Genomic DNA, 27,563 nt, shown 5'->3' with positions numbered 1-27,563 from the left:
GTATGTCTACGTCAGTAGTAGTATGTGAGCGTGATGGGGAGGGTGTGGGTGATGATGGATCCTCTTATCGTCCACGAATAGGAGACTACTTTGCACCATTGTTCGATGTTCTTTTCGCTAATTTTTTTTTCCTCATTCCCACGATGAAATATTTCTTTGTAAAGTATTAAAAACGACTTTGACAAATGCATAATGTACTAGTAATGAACACAGAACGCTTCGATAACTTATAGATAAGGTATACCAACGATTGTTTATCGTGTTTTAGTCGTCCGCAACCTATGCCCAACAATAGTCTAGCGTATGCATAGGGTAATAATTCCCAAGCACGTTATTCATAGGTTATAAATAAGTCACGGGTACCCTAAACATTACTTTGATGTGTTTCGACGTATGAGGAACTTTCAAGTAGCGTGTTTCGAAGTGTGAACAACGTTCGTGTGCCATGCTTACAAAACGTTACTCATAGGTTAGAAATAAGTTTCAGGTACACGAATGTTACCTCTACGTGTTTCGACTTATGAGTAACATACAATTAACGTGTCAACGATCGCATAATGTGCCTACAACTTATGGCCAGCATAGCGGAACGTGTGAGCCAAACGCCGAGTACGTCGTAAAATTTCAAGCATGCAAAATTTTTTGGACAACCAAAAAGTACAACGTTTTAAACCAGCGTAATACGACCTATGGTAGCGTTTTTCAGCGTGCAACTAACGTACACATAACGTACCCATCAAGTATTGGACGTGTGCCAGCGTTTTAGACAATTTTTTCATAAATCGGCATACGCTGACTAAATCGTCAAGGTGTGACAGCCCCTTTAGCAAAGCATTATAACCATCACAGCAAAACCAAAGCAGAAGTAGCGTTAAACCCAACTTCATTTAACCCATTCACAATTTCCTTCATTATCTCCTGATCCTGCAATGCGCAATAACTTCGTATCTTGCACTCACACTCCCCATCTTAAAGCACAACGATAGAAGCTTCTACCTGCTACTAAATAAATTGGTGAACTTCTATTTTATGTTCATTTAACTTGCTACCATTACCACTCCATGGGACTGCTTGTGTGCTCCAGCATGTCTTCCAGTTTCTAATAATGCAAGGGGTAAGAGAGGGATGTAATCAAAAAAGCTAAAGCATGAAATAAATCATTGGAGGGTAGGGGTGGGGAAAGGAAATGGATTGAATGGAGCAGTCTCCAGTTGCTTGGCTTGCTAATGTCAAAATAGAGGTACGAGCCATGTGTTCTTGTTTCCATTCCATCATTATGACTTTGCCATACACAAGAGGAAGAAGATTACGACCTTGTTTATCAAAAGGTACAGCATCTACAAGGAACTCGAAAGGCTTAACCAATGCATAACAATTTACATAACATACTACGTTAACATTTTCATTTGCACCACGATTTCATTTTCAAATGAATTATGTTCTTGCACAAACCACCAACACCAAACCTAATACCAACGAGGTTGTAACTGTAATAGCCACAATAAAATATACCCAACAACCAATTCTCGAATCATTTAACTTCTGAAGGATACAAATAAAATAGTCAATTACTCACATTAAAGGAGCTGGTAGGTCATTTACGTGCAATCGCCTCTAAGCTGTCAACACAGGGTTTCACAGGCAGGATGATTCATCAGTGTGTGTGTGTGTGTGTGTGTGTGTGTGTGTGTGTGTGTGTGTGTGTGTGTGTGTGTGTGTGTGTGTGTGTGTGTGTGTGTGTGTGTGTGTGTGTGTGTGTGTGTGTGTGCCATCCCTCAGGTGGACATTAAAGATCTCACAGTATTTATAACAGAAAAGTAGAGCTCATGAAACTGGAGGATCTCTGATTCTGGTGCTTTTGTGTAACAGATCAAGCAAGACGAGAAGACCACCCATGATGAAATTTCATTTGATCTTGCATCAGGAGGAGGCTGTTAGACAGATACGCTGGCTCGGTCAAACTCGGTCAGCTGGAGACACAATTATTAAAATTCTTAGTGTTGAAGCAATCAGTTTCATAATTATAGGATGATTATGAATAAGAGATAAGGTGCAATGATGGTGAGAGGAAAAAGAAACCCCCAAAAAACAAAGATGTTTGGTACTAGCATATCAAAAAAACAATTAACGTGACAGCAAGGTTATGACCCCTGACCTGACGTAGAACTCGCCGTTTTTCATCACACTGACGATTGCTTGACACTGCTTGGTCATAACTTGGTAATGTCATGTGATTTACATTCCTCCGAGATCTTTGACCCCAAATTGGATCACGTGGGTCATCCCAAGATCCCAACCTCCGACCTTGCCGAGAACTGTGTGACCTGTGACTGGAACCACCTGGCCTGCACAGATAGGAAAAAAGAAAATCAGCTCCACTTCATTTTCCTGCCTGTCAACTTTTTTGAAAGTGGTTCTTCACCATTGAGAGATCAGCGCGAAAAATGATATTTAGCATGATATTTCAAAAAAGTTTTGACTGGATGATAACAAAACTAGGTGGATGAGTTGGGTAGGTCTAACGGTTAAGCTGGCTGGCTAAAGATCTCAGGGTCTTGAGTTTGAGCCTCTCTCACCATTGAATCAACAGCAGGTGGGGTTGACTCAACCCGTCATCTTTCTGAAGTTGGCAAAATGATTACCAGTGTACTAGTAATAGAAGTCATTGGATCAGCAGCACAGCCATGCCCCCAAAATATGATACAACCAGCAGCCACAGGCTGCACACAATAGCTAGCGAGCTAGTTGGGTAAATGACGAGAACAAGCAGATTAGATTTTGGTTCAGGTTCGGATGCAGATCCAGCCCATCAGTGAATACAAGATGCAATTTGTTCAGCCTGATGGAGGTATGCACTCTACCGAGTGCCGTTCTCGTTTACTTTTGAAATTTACCAAGTTTGGAGTACACTCACTCGCCTGCTAATGGGGATCGATTGAGTAAACAATCTTCATGGATTTGTGACAGAAACAACACACCTTCTTCCAGGGCTGCGAGATTGAGACCTCCGATCTTGTCGGGTTCCTGATGCCCGATAGTTGTTGTACCCGAAACCGTTATCACTTTCTGCAGCTGCAATTGGGAAGTACAAGTGGGATTTCAGAATGATACCTCTGTAATTACACTCATCACCCTTTTGCAAGCAAAGGTGTGGTTCAAATCACTAATACACACGACAACAAAGGACAACCACGTGAACTGGAGATGTAGTACAGGCATTTTAGCAGAAATATTTGGTCAACCTCCCACAAATTACAACAAAAGCAAACTCAACAGATTTTGATTCCTGGATATGTCCTCAGTGACAGAAAAAAACTCCTAAGGGATCCTCCGGGGGTGGAAAGTCCTGAAATCATGGAAATCCAATATGGCCACCACCCGGCTTCAGGGAAAATGAGAAAATTGTAAAGATTGATATTTTCATATGTAAATATGTTTTTCTGCATTCTAATTGTTTCTATTTATGGTCTGTATATTGATATACAAGAATAATTATAAAAAAGTGAAATGTATTGAGGGTAAAATAAAAAAACTATAGCTTTTTTGTCCAAAAATGTCAATTTTTTGTCCCCCCCCCTAGAAAAATATTTACCTGATGCTGATTTTGTCTCCTGGACAAAAAAAAAAGAAATGTTGAAGACACAAGATGAAATCAAGTCTCTGGCAATACAATATAATTAAGTAAATCATTGAAACATGACAAAATTCACAATTCTACTCGGGGCAATCACATCTGCCTGACGAAGTTTTCGAAATGAAAATGAAAATTCACATTAAACTCAGAAACTACATCCATTATAAACTTACTATACATGTTGAGAAAAATCAAGCGTATTAAAGTTAGAACTCGACAATGTCGTCATCATCCTCATCATTGTCACATGGAGTGTTTGTGCAGCCAGAGCCCCTGCAGTTTCCACAAGCTGGAGTGCACTCAATGTTGTGCTTCTTGCATGTGCATCTCATGGTGCTACATTCAGCCTGGCAGTTGCACCTAATGACACGTAACATCTTTTCAGGAGCTGGAGCTATTGATGTCTGAAGTGGCACAAAACCCTCGTCACACTTCTGCCAACCCCAGTCTGTCGGAAGAAGTTCATCTGCACATCCCTTCCATTCTTGGACTTGCAGATACACGCGCAGGCTGTGATACTTTGCTGCTTCTGATGTTGGTGGTAACGTCTGTGGTTGCACGTGAGAGGAGCTCGAAGCCACCTTGTCCCAGTACCGCTGATACCGGAGGGTGTCCAGAGTGTCAGTTGACTTTCCGTTGCAGATTATCACCAATGTTTTTTCTCCTGTATCTGCCACATCACATACGGAAGCTGGATATGTATCAAAAACCTTGGCCTGCTCACGGAATGTGTTGTTTGCTTTGAACTTTTTGAGGGAAGCTCCCTTTCCAATCCCATGAAGATGAGACGTCGTGTCGCACCCAATAACTGCATGTAGAAACAGTATGTGCTTCCATATGCCTGTACCAATCATTTTCTTTGTAGCCTTGATGTTCCAGATGCGAGGCTTCTCGTGTTCTTCTTTGAATAGGGACAAAAGAAGAGGTCATGTGATTCTAAGCTTGCATGGTAGCATAGGAGGACGAGGAGGTCTGTGTCATCACCAACTAACACAGTGTTGGTGACAGTAGCAGACTGCACGGCCTTCAGTACTATCAGGAGATCAACATCCCCTGAGGCATGGTGTGTCTCACAGTTCTTCTTCTGAAGCTCTTCACTCAACATAAAAATGAATCGCTGTTTATTCTGCCTATTGGCAAGAAATTGTTCCTTCTTCATTGTGAGACGCATGTCAGCTGTAAATGTCACAGTAGTGCCAGCATTCCCTTTAGACCGTCTCTGGTGTGTCATGTCCTTCGTGTTGGTACTCTCATAACCATCAAACACGACTATGGCATCTCCGTACTTCTTCGTTACATAATCAGTGTACTGATGGCATATGTCTCTGTATGTAGATCCACGAGATCATGGAATGCGTTGAACAAGTGCCCCGCCATCCAAAACATACTGTTGCCCATCATTGGGGATATCGGCTGGGACATCAAATCCAAGAAGATCCCAGATGGCATCAGCAAAGACTGGCTTGTGTGCTTCTCGGAACTGAAGAGAGGAATCAAAGAGGGCTGGTGGATAGCTGCACAGTTCATATTTGAAGGCCGACTCCAGTTCTTCTGCTGTCTGTGCAACAGTGATCAGTCTCTGGAAGAGGAGTTATGGGTCAACCTGGACTTGCTCTCCATCAATCTTGACAGATGACTTCATGTGCGAAGGTGACAACTTGGTCTTTCCTCTTAAATGTGTGCTCGGCAGGTGTTTTTCCCATCCATAGATTTCAATATTTTGGCTCCTACTCCATGTGCTGTATCGACATTGACGGTGGGGTGTGCATGAACTCCAGTGGCAATGTTCCTCAGACGTGGATCACTACTGAACGGATTCCGTTCCTGTAAATACTGAAGAGCTGATAGTGTGTCCTTCCAGTCACGAGATTGTCTTGCCTTGGTCATGTCCTTCTGCTCTCCAGTGTTGTAGTTCACACCTGTGAGCTCCTGCATTGCCTGGTTTATTTCTGCACACGCAGGCATTGATAGTAGCCATACCAGCCGTTGTTGCTCTGTCATTCCTCACCCTCATGTGAGCCCCCCGCTGGTCTTCAAACTTCTCATCAGAACTTGTTCAATGATCAGGTCAGATGAAATACCTGCCCACAGGCGATCACTTCATCGAACCACGTGGAACCCCCCATCAAAACGTTGTTGGACATTGGGATGTTGAGTTTTGAGGTTGGACATCTGCTGCAGATACACCCTTGCAGATTTAGCATACAGGTTGTGGTCCGAGGCTGCCAGGTAAGGCAGCATTTCCTGGATGGCCTGTAGATGTAGTGCCCAGTTCCCAGTGCGCTCTGCCCGGATGTATTTGCGTAGAATGTCTAGCATGTCCATATACTGAACCCAGAGTGCTGAAGTTCTAGAAGATATCTTTGCAGACTCGGCATGCTTCTGAAGGTGGTCTTTGATTCGTTTCAAGACGTCAGACCTGCATACTTCTTCCACAGACTGGGGTTGGCAGAAGTGTGACCAGGGTTTTGTGCCACTTCAGACATCAATAGCTCCAGCTCCTGAAAATATGTTACGTGTCATTAGGTGCAACTGCCAGGCTGAATGTAGCACCATGAGATGCAGATGCAAGAAGCACAACATTGAGTGCACTCCAGCTTGTGGAAACTGCAGGGGCTCTGGCTGCACAAACACTCCATGTGACAATGATGAGGATGATGACGACATTGTCGACTTCTAACTTTAATACGCTTGATTTTCTCAACATGTATAGGAAGTTTATAATGGATGTAGTTTCTAAGTTTAATGCGAATTTTCATTTTCATTTCGAAACCTTCGTCAGACAGATGTGATTGCCCCGAGTGGAATTGGGAATTTTGTTATGTTTCAATGATTTACATAATTATATTGCATTGCCATAGACTCGATTTCATCTTGTGTCTTCAACTTTTCTTAATTTTTTTGGTCCAGGAGCCAAAATCAGTATCAGGTAAATGTATTTTTTTTCGGGACAAAAAAAAAAAAAAAATCGACATTTTTGGACAAAAAAGCTATAATTTTTTATTTTAACCTCAATACATTTCACTTTTTTATAATTATTCTTGTATATCAATATACTGACCATAACTAGAAACAATTAGAATGCAGAAAAACATATATTTCCATTTTAAAATATCAATCTTTACAATTTTCTCATTTTCTCCGAAGCCGGGTGGCGGCCATATTGGATTTCCATGATTTCAGGACTTTCTCCCCGGAGGATCCCTTACGACTTTTTTTCTGTCACTGAGGACATATCCAGGAATCAAAATCTGTTGAGTTTGCTTTTGTTGCAATTTGTGGGAGGTCATCCGACATTTTGACTGTACTAAAGGCCCCGTCACACCTTGACGTTTTAGCCAGCGTATGCCGACGTATGAAAAATTTGCCGAACCAAGCTGGCACACGTCGAATACATTATGGGTAAGTTTTGTATACGTTAAGAGCAAGCTGGCATACGTCGTAGTACGCTGGCATACGTCGTCATACGTCGAGAAATTTTCAGCATGTTGAAAATTTTTTGACGTACCCGACGTATGACACACGTTCCGCGTATGCTGGCATAAGTTGTAGGCACGCTACACGATCGTTGACACACGTTACTTGTAAGTTACTCATAAGTCGAAACACGTCGCCGTAATGTTTAGCGTACCCGAAACTTAATTTTTAACCTATGAGTAACGTGCTTTGAACCTATGTGTAACGTATCTCCAACACATATTGACGTATGTAGACGTATTTGATTGATGTCTTCCGGACGACCACAGAACATACTGAACGTGTTTCTAGCTTACATCTACCGTATAATGGCGTATTGGCAGTGTTTAGGTGAATTGGTATATAAAAATGGGGTTCACAGGAGGAACCCGTCAGTGTTTGAGACTACATGTTTTTTTTTTGTTTTTTTTGGGGGGGGTGGGGGGTCGTGGCTACAAAAGGTTGAGAACCACTAAGCTAGACATTACCTCGACGTGTTTCGACTTATGATTAACTTACAAGTAATGTGTGTGGACGTGTGTCAACGATCGCGCAACGTGCCTACAACACGTTACTCATAGGTTAGAAATAAGTTTCGGGTACGCTAAACATTACCTCGACGTGTTTCAACTTATGAGTAACTTACAAGTAACGTGTGTCAACGATCGCGTAACAGGCCTACAACTTATGCCAGCGAATGCGGAACGTGTGAGTCATACGCATCATACGTAGTCATACGCTGTCGGATCTCAACCAATGGTACTCCATCTCTTCTGGATCTGATTTTGACAAATTTCCCTGACAATATCTGCTGCTCTTCCTTCGCTCCAATTGGTTCTTCTGACCACGTCCTTGTCAAAGTGGACATCTCTCTGGCTGTTATCAGAGAACCACCTCACCGCCGTCGAGTCTGGCATTTCACTCAAGCCGACTGGCAGGGTCTCCGAGCAGCCATCAAACTTACAGACTGGTCTCCTATCACTACTTTCTCAAACATCAACTCATCCTGGGAATTCTTTCAAAGAAACTTGCTCTCCCTCATGCACAGATTTATCCCCTCTCGTGTTCAGTTGTCTTACCCTTCCTCCCGCCCTTGGTTTACTGAAGCTTGTGGTGAGACAGTTGTCCTGAAACAACTTGCCTTTTCCTCATGGAAAGCAAACCCAACTGAGGGCAATCTCAGTTCTTTCCACAAAGCTCAGAACAAGTGTGTATCTACCCTCAGGAGAGCCAGAAAACAACATCTTTCTAATCTCAAGTCTGAACTCTCAAACCTCTCTCCCTCCTCAAAATCCTGGTGGCGTTTAATCAAAACTGTTTCTGGTGTATGTTCCCCCTCCATCCTCTCCCTTACCTCCAATGGCCGCACTGCTGATTCCACACGTGATAAAGCTGAATGTCTAAACTCGGTGTTTGCAGCTAAATCTTGTGTCCCAAACCCATCACTATCTCTACCCACTTCACCCAGTCGCACCCAACTGTCCCTGGACTCTGTGTCCTTTTCTCCTGACAAGGTGGAGAGCTTGCTTTCAAACCTCGAGTCAGATTCTGCAGCCGGTCCAGACGGCATCAGCCCACGTGTCCTCAAAGCTTGCTCTTCTGCTCTTGCTCACCCTCTCTCTGTTCTATTCACCCTCTCATTTTCCCAAGGTCATCTGCCATCTGCTTGGAAATCTGCTAACATCACTGCCCTGCATAAAAAGGTGCAAAAACAGATCCCTATAACTACAGACCAATCAGCCTTCTCCCAATCATCAGCAAGGTTATGGAATCCATCATCGCTTCAGACATGAAATCCTTCCTCTTCTCCAATGGCTTGATTTCCAATCATCAATTTGGTTTCAGACCAGGTCACTCTACCCTGGATATGCTGCTACTGCTCTCCCATCAATGGATGGAGGTCCTCAATGCCAGACAGGAAATCCGAGCCGTATCCCTGGACATATCACGTGCTTTTGACACAGTCTGGCACCCTGCCCTACTCACCAAACTCTCTTCCCATGGTATTCAAGGCCATCTCCACTCATGGCTCGCAGACTTCCTCTCCTGTCGCAGTCAATGTGTGGCCCTAAATGGAGTTCTTTCATCCCCTCTTCCTGTGCAGGCTGGAGTTCCTCAAGGTAGCGTTCTGGGCCCTGTTCTTTTTCTGGTTTTCATCAATGATCTCTCGGACTCTCTGGAAAATCCTCTATTTCTCTTTGCCGATGACTCCACCCTCTGCCGTACAATCTGTCATCCCTCAGACCGGCAAGCAGCAGCTTCTTCGCTCACTGCAGATCTGGATAAAATCACAAACTGGTCCAACACGTGGAACATGTCTTTCAATCCAGACAAATCTCACACTCTCACTATGTCTCTTCGAAAGGACCGTTTACAAAACCCCCCATCCACTTTCTCAACAATCCTCTGGAAGAAGTCTTTTCTTTCAAGCTTCTGGGTCTCACTATCTGCCATGACCTTTCCTGGGAAAGTCACATTTCCAACCTTGCCTCAAAAGCCAGTCGCCGACTGGGAATCCTCCGTCGTGCAAAGTCCTTCCTCGGCCCTCTTGAGCTCCTGACCACTTACAAAGCTTTTGTCCGTAGCCTGATGGAGTACTGCTCTCCCCTCTGGGCTGGTGCTCCTGCCTCCCACCTTTCTCGACTTCACGCTGTCGAAACCAGGGCTTTTAAGATCATTGGCATCTCCCGCAATGAAGCTGAGTCTTTGGGCCTCTCACTCAATCACCGCAGGTTGGTCGGTGGTCTTTCTGTCTTCTACCGACTCCTCTCCAGCCTTGCCCCCCCCCCCTGCTCTCTCTGCGATATGTCCCAACCACATTTCCACAGGGCGCTCAAGGTCCGCTAACAACCCCCTTCTGGTAAAACTACCAAAATCACGAATCACTGCTCATCTTCACTCTTTCATTCCTCTTTTTTCCCGCCTTTGGAATAAACTTCCTCACTCTATTCTTTCCCATTCTTCCCTCCAGGCTTTCAAAACAGCTGTTCACCACCACCTCATATCTTCCCCCATCCAAATCCTCGATCTTTTCCACCCCCGATAATCCACCCAAGCCCACTTCCTTCAATTCTCCTGCTTTCCTTCCTGAAAGTCCCTGTAATGTCTATCTTCTCCTCGCCATGTTCCCCGTCCCATCCCCATCCCTCTCCCTTCCACAGTTCACCTGTGTCTGTTCCCCAATGTTTTGTCCCTTCCACTCCCGCCCCTCTTGTCTCATGCCTCCTTGCTGTGAGTTGTGTGTTAGCTCTCATACGAGCCTCGACCAAGGTATACAAAAAAAAAAAAAAAAATACGTCGGAAAATTTTAAGCATGGAAAATTTGTCTAACACCTCGGCGTACTACGACGTATCCCAGCATACAAAGATGTATGCCAGTGTACTACGAAAAAAGCCAGTGTACTACGACGTATGCCAGCGTGCTCTTAACGCATACAAACTTTCGCATAACGTATTTGACGTGTGCCAGCGTTTTAGCCAAATTTTGCATACATCAGGCATACGCTGGCTAAATCGTCAAGGTGTGACAGCCCCGTCATGGAGGTTAATGAGACCAACAACGAAATTCCTGCCCTAACCTACAGAGGGCATTGCATCAGCAGCGCAGCCATCTACTCAGCCAATGATGCGACCCCGCAGCCTTGTGCTGCATCCAGAAGGAGACCAACATAATAGTAAAGCAATAAGGACTGACCGACAGGCTGGCGAAGAGGAGCTCTTGGGTTAAAGTTGGCCAGTTCCTGCTCCGTATATTGAAGCAAACGTTGCATTGAGGGGTCAGTGGCAGCAATTCGTAGGCCGTTTCCTGAAGCACAAAAATCAGAAACAACTCGACAATTAAATAATGGTAATTCTGTGTTTCGCAGTCAGATAAGACAGCTAACTGGATGGGTTTGCGGGTAAAGGAGTCGCAACTGAAACCCGAATCCTATCCACGTTCCTTCCTGCTGATTCGGGTTCCTTCTACTGACTCCAATGCAGTATTTTGTCTTTCATCTGTTTAACTTTGTCCCAATTTACCTGATTCGGGTGCAGATATGGAGTCCAAGGGTATGAGAGGTGTAATAGAGGGTGGATAGGATCCAGGCAGGGGATAAGATCCGACTTGTGGAATGGAATTCAGGGGTGGAGGGAGCGTGTCGTTGTACCACCGGCCGTGAGATTTTGCATACTTGCTGGCCGTATACACTTGGGGAAGGTGGGGAAGCCAAGTTTGCAATTGTAGTAAATGTGGAAATCAACATTTATTTCAATAATCTCATGGAGAATGAGGAATAAAAAAAATTAGAAAGACTCTTGGAGTACCATCCAATTCTTTGAATAGCAACTCACATTCTCGTGGGCAGCAACAACGCTCTGGGCAGCATGGACAGCTCACATAGCAACAGCAGCAATGTGGACAACACTGACAGCAACAAATGCCTAAGAGCACGAAGAGAAGAACTCCACCGAGGACGATGCACAGCACAGTCTGCCAGTCTACACACCCATACATGCATAATTCAAATTACAGAGAGCCAAATGTAATGCACAACGTTGCTTTCATTTCTACAAGCTCTCCTGTGCATAATTCCCAATCCACCCATAATATATATATATATATATATATATATATATATATATATATATATATATATATATATATATATATATATATATATATATATATATATATATATATATATATATATATACATGTGTGTGTGTATATATGTATATCTGTATATGTATTTAACCTGGCCCAGGCATGGCTCAACACTCTCCATCCAGCGTTGAAGTTTACCACGGAGCTGGAATTGTCAAACACGTTATCGTTTTTGGATGTGTTGGTTGATAGATCTAACCTTGGTTTCACAACATCAGTCTACCGTCTACGTGCACAAGTTTCTAAACACGACAAAAGATCGGAAGATTGGTCCGGACAAATGTCCAGTCTATATCAGGATGCCCTGGAAAGGGCAATCATCACGAAGGTTTGAAGTACAAATCAAACATATTGTCTCCAACGCGTTTCTGGCTGTGCAACCCCGAGTAATCTTTACCTCTCGTCGTTTGCTGACGTCAGTCAACTAGGATGTGCTACCCACCTCACAAACCAGCAATGTTATTGATGAGTTTAAGTGCCGATGTGAAGCTCGGTACATGGGCCGCACAACACTAAGATTGGCTGATCGGATCAAACAACACGTCCCCTTGGCGATTCGAAGAAAGATTGTGAGGGTTAGAACACAACCAGTGCGAGCATGTAGAAATATCCAGCAACCACCGACCACTGTGCCTGCTTCATCTGCCATTGTACAGCACCTGGGCGCCAACCCTATCTGTGCAGACCAGTACAATGCAGAGATGTTCAGGATATTGAGCCGAGGTCGGAGCTCGTTTCATTTACGTATGTTGGAAACAACCTTCCTCCTTACCACCGATCCAATATTAAGTCGTCAAAAGGAATTTGTATGATCTCTGTGTCTCTTTCAGCATGGAAAGATCAAGGGAAGTAACAACTGGGGAATGGACCTTTGGGGAAACCCATCCCCCCTCTCTCAAGGATGTGGTTGCAAACGTCAATCATCAACAAACTCTGCTTCAGCCAATGGGAGATCGAAGTGAAGATGATGAGCTGACCAATGGGCGTTCGGATTAACCGTGACGTCATTACGGTTGAACCAATCAGCGTCTACCTTATTGAGACCTGCGTATAAAGCACGCGCCTTCACTTCCTTCTTCACTTGCTGCGATTTTTTACCCTGAAGAATGCAGCACGAAATGCTTGGGTCGCTATTATGTCGTGTTTGTTTGTATCCATATTAAAGTTCTGTAGTATCAAACATCTGTTTATTTAACTTTAAAAAGCAGTGATTTCCCACTTTGCTATGAATCAGATGATGCAACAAGTTAACTCAATGATATAATTTTTTAATTGATCCATATTCTCTTTTTTTGTAATTGATCCATATTTTGAATGTTGATAAGATGAGTGTGCCAGACAAACGATTTTAACATACAAAAAGTTCGCAAAACAAGTGAAATTGTTGTGTTTATAGTGAAACTGTATTCAATATAATAATGATAATAACACCAATAATAATACCATTCCTTTCACACCATAAAGGTGCAGAGGTGTGCTGTGGCAGTTTTGTTAGCAAGTACAGTCCTGGACAGGTTGCCACTCCAACAAAGGTTACCCCAAATGGTTATTACCCCAGTACACTGTTGCTCATTTCACTAACCTCAGAAGGATAACAGGCCAAGTCAATCCCACCTGGTTTTAATTCAACGGCTGAGAGGGGCTCAAACTCAGGACCCTTAGGTCCCAAGCCAGCCACCTTAACCACTAAGCCAACACCAAGCTGTATTTAATATTGGCTTATACATATTTATTGACCACCACTACCATTTAGTAAGAGTAAATAAAATAAGTCAAACGGCAGAATAATAGTAATACTGTTGGACCCTGCTATTCGTGGGGGATACGTTCCTAGAAAATGCCACAAAATGTCGGGGCATTGTTTTCATTGGAAAAGGGGGGATGGGTTCCCAGCGGTTCCTGATTCATAGGGGAAACTTTTTAAAGTTTAAAATCTTTTTGAATGCAAATGCTCATGATTACAGTTTCAATAAAAAAAATTCTTACAAAAAAAAAACAAACAGCAGCAGCACGTACCGTTTCAAATTTTTATTTGCACAAACACATGCAACCTTTCAAACGATGAAGATTTTAAATCCAGTGAAATCAGTGGAGACCTCTGAAGACGACACAGGTGAGGGTGCTGATGGGTCACACACCAAAGGGGATACAGGAGAGGCAGGAGAGGGTGCTGATGTTCCTGAGGTGGAAGGACCATGGCAGAAAAAGAAAATTAGTGATCGAGAGCTGCCTGACAGATTTCTGCAGGTTTTGATGTAGCTCGTTGTATGGGAGCATCACGACATCCAACCTCCTCTTGAACTTGAGGTGATGTTCCATGATCAGATCAATGTCTTGCAGCCTCTCGGTCACTGACTGCGTGTCCTGCAGCATCTCACCCAGGAATTTGACCTTGAGGTTGGACCTCGACACCTCTTTCTCATCAGTGCCCGCTTGTTCCTCCTCCTCGGAAACATTGGAAATGGCATTCAACGCCTCCTCGGTGAGCTCCTCGGCATGTGAGGTGATAAGATCATCCAACTCCTCGGACTCAATGTTGTCAAAGCTTTCCCCTCCCACCTGCTGTGCCAACCTTGTGTCTTCGATTTCATCTTGTGTCTTCAACTTTTCTTAATTTTTTTTGGTCCAGGAGCCAAAATCAGTATCAGGTAAATATTTTTTTTTTCGGGACAAAAAAAAAAAAAAAAAAATCGACATTTTTGGACAAAAAAGCTATAATTTTTTATTTTACCCTCAATACATTTCACTTTTTTATAATTATTCTTGTATATCAATATACTGACCATAACTAGAAACAATTAGATTGCAGAAAAACAAATATTTCCATTTTAAAATATCAATCTTTACAATTTTCTCATTTTCTCCGAAGCCGGGTGGCGGCCATATTGGATTTCCATGATTTCAGGACTTTCTCCCCGGAGGATCCCTTAGGACTTTTTTTTCTGTCACTGAGGACATATCCAGGAATCAAAATCTGTTGAGTTTGCTTTTGTTGCAATTTGTGGGAGGTCATCCGACATTTTGACTGTACTAAAGGCCCCGTCACACCTTGATGTCACACCTTCACACCCCGTCACACACCCGTCACGTCACGCCAACCTGACAACTTCATGCCTCTCCTCAGTGTTGTCGGGAAAGCCTGGAAAGTTTCTCACTGCCTGTGGCCACAGGTTGTGTCAGCAGGCGTTGGTGTTGGAGGCTATAACCTCGTCCAGTGCCTCCTTGATTGCGCCGATGCATTGGGCAATGTTGTACTCCTTCCAACACTGCCTGATGGTGTGCTCTGTGTCAGAGTCCATCATATCCAAAATGCGGCGATAGGTGTGGCGGGTATAATAGGTTTTGAAAGTCGGGATTACCTCTTGATCGAGCTGCTGGATCAGGGAGGTGGTCTAGGGCAGCAGGAAGATCACTGACGTTTGGGTGAGTCACATGCAGGTCCCCAGGGTGGCCAGGAGTGTTATTGATGAGCAGGAGAACCTTGAATGCAAACTTTTTATATGCCAGAATTTTAATCGCATGACTCGTGGGTGATGACGTTTTTACACAGCTGGTGATAGATGCGGAGAAGCTTTTTTAATCGTGCAACTCGTGAAGAGGGTGACATCTTCAGCAGATGGAAATAGATGCGGTGAAGCTTATTAATTGTTTGACTTGCAGGGGATGAAGTCTTACGTAGCAGCTGGTAGATACGATGGAGCGTCTTTATAGCGTAAATAGTGGGACATGCCACACAGCTCGCTTATAGCAATGGCTGGTGGAAGATATGTTTTAGAACTGTGTCATGCGCGTGGCTCATGGAAGATATGCTTTTGCATACACACAGATGCTCTCTACGTGGCTGGTAGAAGATATGTTTTCGAACCGTGTTATGTGCACAGCTCGTGGAAGTTTATTTTATTTTTTCTTCCACCCGCGAAAAACCACGAATACGTGAAGCACAGGACCATGAATGTCACAGCAGGTCACAATGTGTAAATCGTGAATACGCGGGGTCCGTGAATAGCGGGGTCCGTGAAAAGTGAGGTCCGACAGTATATTGATAATGTTGAAAGCTCCTACAGACCTACACTGTAAACAAATTCAAGCATCCAAGTGTTTGCATGCAATATGTGAATGGCCATTTTCGGCTGCTAGGAACAAACACAATTAATAGTCGTGATAAAATATAAAGGTGGATTAAACTGTCAATTTAGAATCAGCAATTATTACATTTTAAGCAACAAAAGTTACCACGGCCATTTTTAGATCCTCGTGGAGGATCTCTAAGTCTTACTCACGTTGTTGTTCTTCTGCTCTTCTTGTGGACTTTTTTATTTCACAGCCTACAGTTTTCATCGAAACTTCCTGAAACTCGGCGTATATATGTAAAAATACCCTGCGCAGACAGTAACCTTCTCCGATTTTGAAAATTCCTCCTAGAAAAAAGTTGACGTCATAATATCGCCGCTAATGGAAATTGCCTAAAACATTATCTCCGAAACTAGGCAAGCTGTTTGAATTTTGTTTGCGGGAATCAAGCCGGACATTAGCACAGATAATTTATCGCAAACCTGATACATTACAATGACGTCATATTCGATTTTATGACGTCATCAGTAAGAGGACGAGGATCTTAGCTCATTTGAGCTTATTTTCAAACAATGCAAAACATTGTTTTAATGATATGTTTGTCTTGCATAATATGGAGTGTTTTGTTAAGTTCATTGGGGGAGGGGATCAGTTATTATTTAAGGTTATAGACCCTTCACCCCCCCCCCCACCCGTTTATATGTGCGGTATGAATGTAGAGGTTTTCTAACCTCTTATAAGGACCTCTATACGTGGATATGCCGTCTTGTTAACCTCCGCCATCGAAGATGGACGGAGGTTACTGTTTTCACCCCTGTTTGTTTGTTTGTTTGTGAACAGTATTACAGAAGAACTCCTTGACGGATTTCAATGAAACTTGGTGGGGGGATTAGGTATGGTCCAAGGATCATGCCATTAGATTTTGGACTTGGTCCAAAGTTCAATATGGCCGCTATGGCGGCCATTTTGAAAAAATATATGAATTTTCGTTTTTGCATTTCTACATGATTGAAGTAATTTCCAACCCCCCCCCCCAAAAAAAAAATTGTTAGAGAAAAAAAAACAAAAAATTTTGCAACTTTTTTTTCAACAAAATTTCGATTTTTTTTTTGTATTGCTCCATGTTATAAGTGATTTCCAACAAAAAAAACACATTGCCAAAATTATAATTGTAGCTGATTTTGGAACTTCAGGTGGATATACCCACGTAAAATCAATTTCTGTCTCAAGGAATCTAGTTATGACGAATGAATCGAGTATGTAAAAGTTAAAAGTAAAAGGGAAAGTTGCAAACTATAACTCTGTGAGCACTGTTGACGTCAAATTGAATGAATAGGATATCAGGTTCACTTGAGTGACCTCGCAGTATTGGCGGCGGAGGTTTTGCACTCTACCGAGTGCTCCCCCTCGAGTTAACCTCCGCCATCGAAGATGGACGGAGGTTACTGTTTTCACCGGTCTGTTTGTTTGTTTGCTTGTTTGTTTGTGAACAGTATTACGGAAAAACTCCTCGACGGATTTCGACGAAACTTGGTGGGGGGATTAGGTATGGTCCAAGGATCATGCCATTAGATTTTGGACTTGGTCCAAAGTTCAATATGGCCGCTATTGCGGCCATTTTGAAAAAATATTTGAATTTTCGTTTTCGCATTTCTACATATTTTAAGTGATTTCCAACCCCCCCCCCCCAAAAAAAAAAAATTGTTAGAGAAAAAAAAAATTTTGCAACTTTTTTTTTCAACAAAATTTCGATTTTTTTTTGCATTCCTACATGTTATAAGTGATTTCCAACAAAAAAAAAACGTCAAAATTATAATTTCAGCTGATTTTGGAACTTCAGGTGGATATACCCACATAAAATCAATTTCTGTCTCAAGGAATCTAGTTATGACGAATGAATTGAGTATGTAAAAGTTAAAGGTAAAAGGGAAAGTTGCAATCTATAACTCTGTGAGCACTGTTGATGTCAAATTGAATGAATAGGATATCAGGTTCACTTATGTGACCTTGCAGTATTGGCGGCGGAGCTTTTGCACTCTACCGAGTGCTCCCCCTCAAGTTTGTTTATGCATCGCTGGAAGACGATGTTACCTGCAGTATTTTAATGGCAAAGACAAGGTTTCGTCTTCATTCTTCCTCATGAACCGGGCAGGAGCCAGGTGAGAGGGGCATTATCTTCAAGGCTGCGGCATGCTCTTCCAACCCCCCACCCCATTCCTTTCCTTTCGACGTCGATGTTCCGGGAAGGAGGAAGCTCCACCCCATTATAAGGCCACTCCATGGCCTTATCAGGGAGTAGGTGGCACATGATCAGCCTGTGCAGTTTGCTGGCTGTCACTTATTGGTGAGGAATCTGTGCTGTTGAGTGGCTGGTGGCCGACAGGAAAGGTCTGAGGGGGTGGGGAAATTTATATGTGGGGGTGGGGGGTGGGTGACGATCAGCTGTGAGGAGTCAGTTGTCGGAGGGAGGAACTGAGAGACAATGCAAGTTCAACACTGTCAAAGCAAACTGTTGCTGGCCTGGAACTTTTCAAACCTGTCTGCTGCTTCTCAATTCCCCCCGCTTTTTGTAGGAGCGATGGTACAAATGTGGTGCCATAGTCTATGTTCTCTATTCTGTTTCGTGTTTATTTATTTGCTCTTTATTGTTAACCATCAAAAGTCTATCTTTCATTCTGGATTTAGATTTTTGTGGTCTTGGCTTTTCATAAATTATTATTCGTGTTTCAGAAGAACACGTGTTCACCTGATTGCATATCTTGCTGCACTGAAGTACAGCTGTTTCAGAATAATGAAAATCTCTCCATACAGCCATTGGGACCATACTCTGCAGAGCGTTGCCGCTGCCTCAGCAGTCTCCTTGGCTATTGGCTACAATCCTGGACGGGTCGCCACTCCGACACAGGATACCAGCAAGCTGGCACTCATTTTGCCAACCTCAGAAAGTTTACAGGCAGAATCAACCCCACCTGAAATTAATTCAACAGCTGAGAGGGAATTGAACTCCAGACCCTAGGATCCCAGGCCCACCACCCTAACCATTAAGCCAGCACCGGGCATTCGATGGAACCTTAGGGAACCAAATTCGGCAGAACCACTTTCATAATAACGGGAGTGGCGTTCGAAAGTGGTCTGCTCATTCACACGGAGTATTCACACTGCTCAGCGTACTCCGTAATTCAGCTGTCCGCAAAGTGACTGCTTCAGCTGTTATGGCTCTCACTCGATTATCGTAAATCATTGTTGTGGTGCGGGGTTGTGAACAAGACAGTATGAACCCAGTACATAAGTAACACGAGAACGGTACTCAGTAGAGTATATATCTGTCAGTCTGAACAGTTTTCATTTTGTAGGACACTGATAGGCCAGATCTGCATCCGGACCTTTACCAACATCTAATCTGCTTGTTCTTGTCACCTACCCAACTCATCCACCAATTTTTGTCTGAATCCATCCACAACTTTTTGAAATATCATGCTATTGTTTTTGGCGCAATGGTGAAGAATCACTTAAGAAATTATCCGATCCGGATCTTCACCAAAATCGAATCAATTCTTTCTTGTCACACACCCAACCTGTCCACCAAGTTTTATCCAAATCCATCAATAACTTTTTGAGATATCCTGCTCACACAAACAGACAACCAAACAGACAGACATACAGGGGTGAAAACGTAACTTCCATCCACCTTTGGTGGTGGAGGTAAAACAGACCAGACTAATTAATGTACTTGTGAATCTTTGATTTCACAAGTAACAACAAAAAAAAAGACACTTGTCGAATGTGATCCAATGCAATTCAAAAATTAATCTGAATTCCTCATCCGATATACTTCACCACATTTGGCAAATATCGTTTGTTCCTTTATCATCAGCAATGGGATCGAAGAGAAAAACTAACAATCTCAGTGATCCTATTATTTTCAATTACTCACGCAGCACGAGGAGTTTGATTTGTGCGTCAGGGTTGCCGGTGGGATCGGTGGTTGCGCTGACACGACAAGTGTACACGCCATGGTCCCACCACATGACTTCCTGGATGAGAAGGTCAGCTTCTGCTCCATTCCAAGTCCCAAGGATGAAAGAAGAAAAACAACAACAACAACAACAACAACAACAAAAAAGATCTGCTCACATCTTAACATACTTCACCATTTTTTTATACCCCCAATAATGAATGTTCTTCATGTTCAAATTTACTTCTTATTTCTCCTCTCAAACTATAGTTTTTACTGTTACATCAACTTTCAAATATTTTCTGCTCATTCTTCATATTCTGACCTCTTAAGACAGGCTTACACTATCCAACGTGCTGTATAGAGCACGCATCTTGGGTTTTTGTACAACTACTGTGAAAGATACCTGTGCCTGAAGTAAGCAAGACGAATCCTGGAAATGTTGCTTTTCCTTTACGAAATAACATAATGTCTCTTTCCCAAGAGAAAATATTTTCTCCACACTGTTTCTCAATGTTTGTAACTCTTGATCTTTTTAGATAAATAAATTCTTTCCCCTTCAAAACATCAAACAATAACCCGTACACTGCTTAGACACACATAACATTTCTGCCGTGGCTCAAACCCATCCAGCCAGACGACTCCCAATTTTGTGGCCAGCTCCCTTCCAAAAAGAGTTTAACCTGGCCCAACAAATTCATTATGGAAAGAAAGTTAGCTGGACTGGACCCAAGCTAGCCAGGCCGATTATGTCGACAGTGGAAAAGGGATTCTGCATCCATTGGCAGACGTTACAAAAACTTTTCCACCCTCTGAACTTCCATGAATTGGAGCTCCCTCACCTGTACCTTTCACCAGTGCCTAATGGCACAGCAGACAGACAACCAAGCTGCACCTTCATATCCTCTCGCCAGGAATAAATCATGTTGGATTTTTTTTTTTCTCCTTGCCATGAAACTATATTTTTTTTACTTTGAATGTTGTGAGATGGCATACACTGAGCAACTTTTTCCCAAATGGTACAAAAATAATTCTGGATAAAAGTTAAGACATCCTTAACCCACCTTCAATGCCTCCCTGCAAAATTCTGTCTTTTATCTCTCAAAATCTACCTCCAAAGCTCTCCCAAATTCCTCCTCACCATTCTGTAGGGTTATTTTCCTTTGCCTGTACTGGCTCCCCAACACAGGCTGCCCATTGCCCTGCTTGGTCGCCACAGTCCTCACTTCTCGCTTCGAATCATCACAGTCATTCGCTGGATCAATACCAATGTTTTGCATTGAATAGTATGCTGTGGGAGGAAAAGAAAGATAGTTAAATCAACTCAAGTGTTACCTTTTTCTTGTTTAAACCATAAACCTGAATTTCATTACTGTATTTGTACAAATTTCCCTTCATTACATTTACACTGGAGCTGTTTCACCCGTAGTTCTTATCAGCATTCAAGCTTCACGATTAACCTTGATTCTTGCATTTAAAATAAAAAATATTTTTTAAAAATCCCCTTCAATTCTGTTTTCTCACATGATAGATGGGAGTAGAGTAGAGGGTCTTGACAGTAACTCTTGTATATCCAGGAAACTGTGAGATCAGCAAGAGGTGCCGACGTAGAAATGTCACATCTCAGGAGGACGGTCCCAAACAGCATGACCTGTCTCTCTTTGTATGGCACCGTCACCGTCGCACCATTCACCACTCCGGAAAAAGAATGACAAAAAAAATAATGAAATGATGAATGCAAACTTTTGTTTTGAGCGACTTATTTTTCGTTCATGCCTCAAGTTGAAACATTTTATGATAGGTGAAAAAAAAAAAGGTTGGAATGATGTCGATTCAACATTCCTTCATTGACTCCCAAGCAATGTAGGTAAAGGTGCGAATCAATTGCTACAAGGCATCTCAAATCAGGAGGCTTCGGTAAAGGGAACTTCTCTTACTGTAGATAGGGTGGCGGTCTGATAATTAATCCAATATTACCTGCTATCTAGTCTCGCACCTTCCACCTTTTCAACCATCCAGCCCTCATCTGCCTTGACGGGTCATTACAGTTCTCGGAGGGAAGCATCAAGCGTTTAGTCTTGGAATCTGTGAGATCTCGTTCTTTGAAGAAAATTTTCTTTCCATTATTTAGTGATTAGATTTTTAAATTATTTATTTTGTTTCCAATTTTCAATGATTTAATTGTTTTTTTCAATTACTAGCACCCCCCCCCCCCAATGTAAGCAGCAGGAATGGTCGTTATTATCCTCTCTGGAATGTATAAATTACAGTAGATCTAGGCTTGGGTCCGTTAGTCTGTGGGGTATGTGATAAGCATATAATGCCTCAAGAATGTCGGGTTTCCCCCCTTCCAGTTTCATGTTAAACAGCAGTAGTGACTGTTTAAAAAGGTAATCATACGTGTTTGTGGTTTATGATTTTTTTATTTTACTTTCAGTCGATGTGCCCCACGAAACGCCACGATAAGCTATTTATTTATACATGTTCACATAGCATTTGTCCAAGGAGGGAAAACCCCTTTGGGAGAGGGGATATTATTAGTATTAACATTGTTTCGTAATAACATTAATATTGTCGTGTCTAAGGGGGTTTTAACCTCTACCTGGACGGATGGCCGAACTTCTCCCTTGGAGGTTTCTGTGAACGTTTGTTTGCAGTACAGTACAATTGATTGCAGTACAATTGTTTTTAGTACAATTGAATGTAATGCAGTACAATTGAACGTTTGTTTTTAAATTTTGTTTTTCTTTAATCTGCAGTGTAATGTCTCGTAAAGGAACCAGCCACCAAAAACGAAGAGGTGCTCAATGTGGTATTGTCATCTCATTTCACTGTTTTTTACCCAGAACAAGGAATGGAGGATGGTTTGGAAGGGGTGGGTGTGAAGGAAGGGTATTCAAGAATTCCATAGTTTGTATATTTACATTTTCTTATCAAATAGAGAGAAAATAAAACACCTCCTCGAAGTACCTTTCCCACCAAATAATGATGACAATAAAGGACTTTTATTTTATTTTATTGTATTCATTGGGCTTATTACTTGAGAATAGGCAAACAGTGAGTGATTAAACTTTTAGAGAATCACAAGGCTGCCAGTAACCATAACAGATAATTGCTCAATGATGAAGCGTTCCCAAAATAAAGGATTGATTAGGTTTTAAGCACTTTTTAATAGGGAGTTCCCTTGCAAGGAAATTCAACGCAGGAAGAGGATGCAGCCTGTGCAATGGTTGCCAACCTATGGCTGTTTTCCGTTCTCTGTCCTTTTTAAATGCTGAACATCACATGCAAAGAAGCAGCACGTACCATTGTTCAAATAATTCTGTGTGAGCGTGTGAGGGAGAGAGAGGGGGAGAGAGAAAGAGAGAGAGGGGGAGAGAGAAAGAGAGAGAGGGGGAGAGAGAAAGAGAGAGGGGGAGAGAGAAAGAGAGAGAGGGGGAGAGAGAAAGAGAGAGAGGGGGGGAGAGAGAAAGAGAGAGAGGGGGAGAGAGAAAGAGAGAGAGGGGGGAGAGAGAAAGAGAGAGAGGGGGGAGAGAGAAAGAGAGAGAGGGGGAGAGAGAAAGAGAGAGAGGGGGGGAGAGAGAAAGAGAGAGAGGGGGGAGAGAGAAAGAGAGAGAGAGGGGGAGAGAGAAAGAGAGAGAGGGGGAGAGAGAAAGAGAGAGAGGGGGGAGAGAGAAAGAGAGAGAGAGAGGAGAGAGAAAGAGAGAGAGGGGGAGAGAGAAAGAGAGAGAGAGGGAGAGAGAAAGAGAGAGAGAGGGGAGAGAGAAAGAGAGAGAGAGGGAGAGAGAAAGAGAGAGAGGGGGAGAGAGAGAGAGAGAGAGAGAGAGAGAGAGAGAGAGAGAGAGAGAGAGAGAGAGAGAGAAAGGGGGAGAGAGAGAAAGGGGGAGAGAGAGAGAAAGGGGGAGAGAGAGAAAGGGGGAGAGAGAGAAAGGGGAGAGAGAGAGAGAGAGAGAGAGAGAGAGAGAGAGAGAGAGAGAGAGAGAGAGAGAGAGAGAGAGAGAGAGAGAGAGAGAGAGAGAGAGAGAGAGAGAGAGAGAGAGAGAGAGAGAGAGAGAGAGAGAGAGAGAGAGAGAGAGAGAGAGAGAGAGAGAGAGAGAGAGAGAGAGAGAGAGAGAGAGAGAGAGAGAGAGAGAGAGAGAGAGAGAGAGAGAGAGAGAGAGAGAGAGAGAGAGAGAGAGAGTCAGAGAGAGAGAGAGAGAGAGAGAGAGAGAGAGAGAGAGAGAGAGAGAGAGAGAGAGAGAGAGAGAGAGAGAGAGTCAGAGAGAGAGAGAGAGAGAGAGAGAGAGAGAGAGAGAGAGAGAGAGAGAGAGAGAGAGAGAGAGAGAGAGAGAGAGAGAGAGAGAGAGAGAGAGAGAGAGAGAGAGAGAGAGAGAGAGAGAGAGAGAGAGAGAGAGAGAGAGAGAGAGAGAGAGAGAGGGAGAGAGAGAGTCAGAGAGTCAGAGAGTCAGAGAGTCAGAGAGTCAGAGAGTCAGAGAGTCAGAGAGTCAGAGAGTCAGAGAGTCAGAGAGTGAGAGAGTGAGAGAGTCAGAGAGAGAGAGAGAGAGAGAGAGAGAGAGAGAGAGAGAGAGAGAGAGAGAGAGAGAGAGAGAGAGAGAGAGAGAGAGAGAGAGAGAGAGAGAGAGAGAGAGAGAGAGAGATTCCCAACAAACACTGGTCCGATCTAATTGGAACTTGCCAGGTATATTGCTGGGGACCTGAGTATGTGCCTTTTTAAGGTTTGATATTCATCGGACAGGTGGTTCCCAAGTTATGGCCATTTATTTACCAACCAATGACAGGACACGTTGCTGCGTAGGCGTGGCTGATGGGGAAAGGGCACCTTAGTTACAAGTTATGGACAAGTTAGAGCGTAACCCCATTACGGGTTACAACGTACGGACTTCCAGATTGTGATGACTTACTGTATTCTAATAATTTCTCGATTTCTTATGCGCATTGAAAGATAAACACAATGCCCCAATCCAGTCGTTGTTTACGAGAGGGAAGGAACGGCCTGTGTGGTTGTTTGAAAGTTTTTTTTGCACGTACGGCCACGGACATACAGCCACGCACGTATGGGCACGCGAGAGTGAAGGAACGGCCTGTGTGTTTGTTGTTTCTGGCATGGGGTTTGAAAGTTTTTTTTTGTATTTTTTGCACGTACGGCCACACACGTTCGGGCACGCGAGAGTGAAGGAACAGCCTGTGTGGTTGTTTCTGGCACGGGGTTTGAAAGTTTTTTTTTTTATTTTTTTTTATTTTTTTTTGCATGTACGGGCACGCACTAGTTGTTCAAATCCTTGGTATGACTCGGTTGGGAATCGAACCACCGAACCACCCAGACTCGGAATGAACGCTCTATTACACCACCATGTTTGGTTACCGTTAAACAACGATAAATGTATCATGGGATTCGTCACCAACATGATGAACGTTTCAGCACATCTTCGCCATCATTTTCCATTTAGCAAGGGCCATCTATTTATTACGTACGCATCTGGAAGAGGAGCAATTCAAATTGAGCAATTCTTTGTTTTTCTTTTTTAATGAGATAAAGGAAGAGAAGGGAAGACGATGTAGAATGAACGAGGGTATGGCCGTGGGGTGCGTGAGTGGGAGAGAAATGAAAAGTTTATGAGGTGGTAATAAAAGAAGGGAACGTACGGGGGTATGGAACTGGAAGGGGTCAATATTCGACATTTCTGTACTGACGGCACCTAAATGATTCAACAAACATCCTTAAATATAAATATCGAACCACACACACACACACACACACACACACACACACACACACACACACACACACACACACACACACACACACACACACACACACACACACACACACACACACACACACACACACACACACACACACACACACACACACACACACAACATCACAAGTGTAACGTCACGACACTTATTCGTACAGAGAAGCAGAGTGTAAAGTGTAAAGGAACCAAACAGGTGTACACATCCATGTTTTACCTGTCCAACACATGAGAGTGAACACACAAAGCACACCGGACTCCATCACTTTCATCGTTGAGAAGAGATCCACGATGTTTGATTAAAACCTCCAAGTGTTCGCGTTATCAATCGCGATAACCCCTATAACTATGACATCCTTTAAACAGAAAGAGCACTTCCTGTTTCTCCGGAAATGGCCCGAGGATAAAAGCTCACTTCCGGGATATCTCACCTGTCGAGATCCCAACTCTGTCACGTGATCGGTCCCCTGAGCGGTGATTTGCTTCGCTTGAACCCATTGTATTTGCGTGTGAACGTGACATCTGAAACCCGACGTGGACCTGATATCTGACACGGATTTTTGTTCAAGTTCTGTTGTTTTCCTCAGCAAAACCAATTAACGACAACTTTCATGATACCGGCACATGTCATCACGTGTGTTAAAAACTCATCAATCATGGGTTTTGTGACATTTTAACGGAATATCAGCAACCGGCGTCGCTTGAATGTGTAGAAATTGCGAAGATGACAAAACACGATAATTATTCCTACTCACCATTTATCAAATCGTGCATTGAAGAATTGTTGAAACAAGAACGGCACGATCGGTAGAACACACACCTCCAGCAAGCTGAACGACATCACGGAGGGATGACGGGCTGTCAACCCACACGGTGTTATTTCAACGGCCCGACACGGGGGCTCGAACCAAGACCCGAAGATCTTAAGCCAGCCGCCTCACTGTTGATCCGACACCGGCTTCGATTCTTCAATCGGACCAAATCAGTTGCACCTCATCCTCAGTTCAGTTAGTCATTGTCACACATGAAATAAAAACAATTTTCTACTCTTTACCAGGACAATCATTTAATTTGTCTCAGGTACTTCTTTCATGGCCACAATTATTCTGACCTTTGTGCGGGGTTGGAAGCTTGGGCCAACTCTTTCATGAACTGGCTGGCCAGGCATGATATTTGACTCAGGTTAGGGCAGAATTTTGGAATTTATTCAGGGTGCCAGCGATCGCGCGCCTACTCCACATGAAGGGCACCGTGGGATCTTTAACGTCCAATAACTAACAACAGATGGGACACCAGTTTAACGTCCATCCGACGGACGGCAAACACATTGATGATCACCCTGCATGTGAAACACTGGGATGAGTTTATAGCTGGGTCAGGATGTTTACCCAGGCTTGACGGCTGGGGTTATGTGTTGAATAAAGGCCACAACTGGCCCCTAAGGGTGTAAGGGGGAATATTGGACGTCACACTTGAAGCCGAGGTTGGGAGAAAAGACAAAAACAAAGCTACAGCAAAACAAGTTACAAACAATCCATGAACAGCTCAAAAATCCTCCGAGGGGAGAGGGGGGGGGGAGTTAAATCGCTACAACCTCCGCTGTGTTCCTCTTCGTCCCCCTGGCAAGTTTGGTTGAGATTGGATAAGTAATGAGCAAATGTATCATGGTCAGACAGACAGGCAGACACCAAATTGCTTATTTTACTCTGATAGATATGCAAGAAAGAAACATATATGATGGTGTTGGCTTAATGGTTAGCGTGGTGGGCTTGGGATCCGAGGATCCCAAGTTCAAATCATACTCGGCTATTGAATTTATACCAGGTGAGGTTGACTCTGCCCGTCATCCTTCCAAGGTCGGCAAAATGATTGCCAGCATGCTGGTAACCTGTGTCGGAGTGGCGACCTGTCCAGGATTGTGCCCAATAGCCAAATAAACTGCTTTGGCAGCACCAACACTCTGCACAGAGTATAGTCCCAATGGATGGATGGATAGATTCAGTCAATGGGTGCCAGGGCTATCTCAAGAAATGTACAAGGAGCTCT

The 27,563-nt window shown here is 43.3% G+C and overlaps 1 protein-coding gene across 1 annotated transcript; it reads right to left on the bottom strand.

Annotated features, from left to right (window-relative positions):
- Positions 1–1,657: 1,657 nt before the first annotated feature.
- Positions 1,658–27,498, bottom strand: LOC147024695 (immunoglobulin-like domain-containing receptor 1). The gene is made up of 10 exons (XM_085884848.1): positions 25,735–27,498; positions 21,286–21,456; positions 20,903–21,052; positions 19,741–19,860; positions 11,423–11,569; positions 11,111–11,278; positions 10,785–10,895; positions 2,979–3,072; positions 2,156–2,345; positions 1,658–1,970 (listed from the first exon to the last, which is right to left on the bottom strand). Exons 1-10 carry the CDS (start codon positions 25,787–25,789, stop codon positions 1,935–1,937), a joined length of 1,242 nt encoding a protein of 413 aa, XP_085740974.1. The 5' UTR covers positions 25,790–27,498; the 3' UTR covers positions 1,658–1,934.
- Between the last annotated feature and the right edge of the window lie 65 nt (positions 27,499–27,563).

This window comes from Eptatretus burgeri, chromosome 6 (genome assembly GCF_056783735.1).
Source record: "Eptatretus burgeri isolate ZD-2024b chromosome 6, Ebu_testis_v1, whole genome shotgun sequence".
NCBI classification, from domain to species: domain Eukaryota; kingdom Metazoa; phylum Chordata; class Myxini; order Myxiniformes; family Myxinidae; genus Eptatretus; species Eptatretus burgeri.
This window is presented reverse-complemented; position numbering and strand designations above follow the sequence as displayed.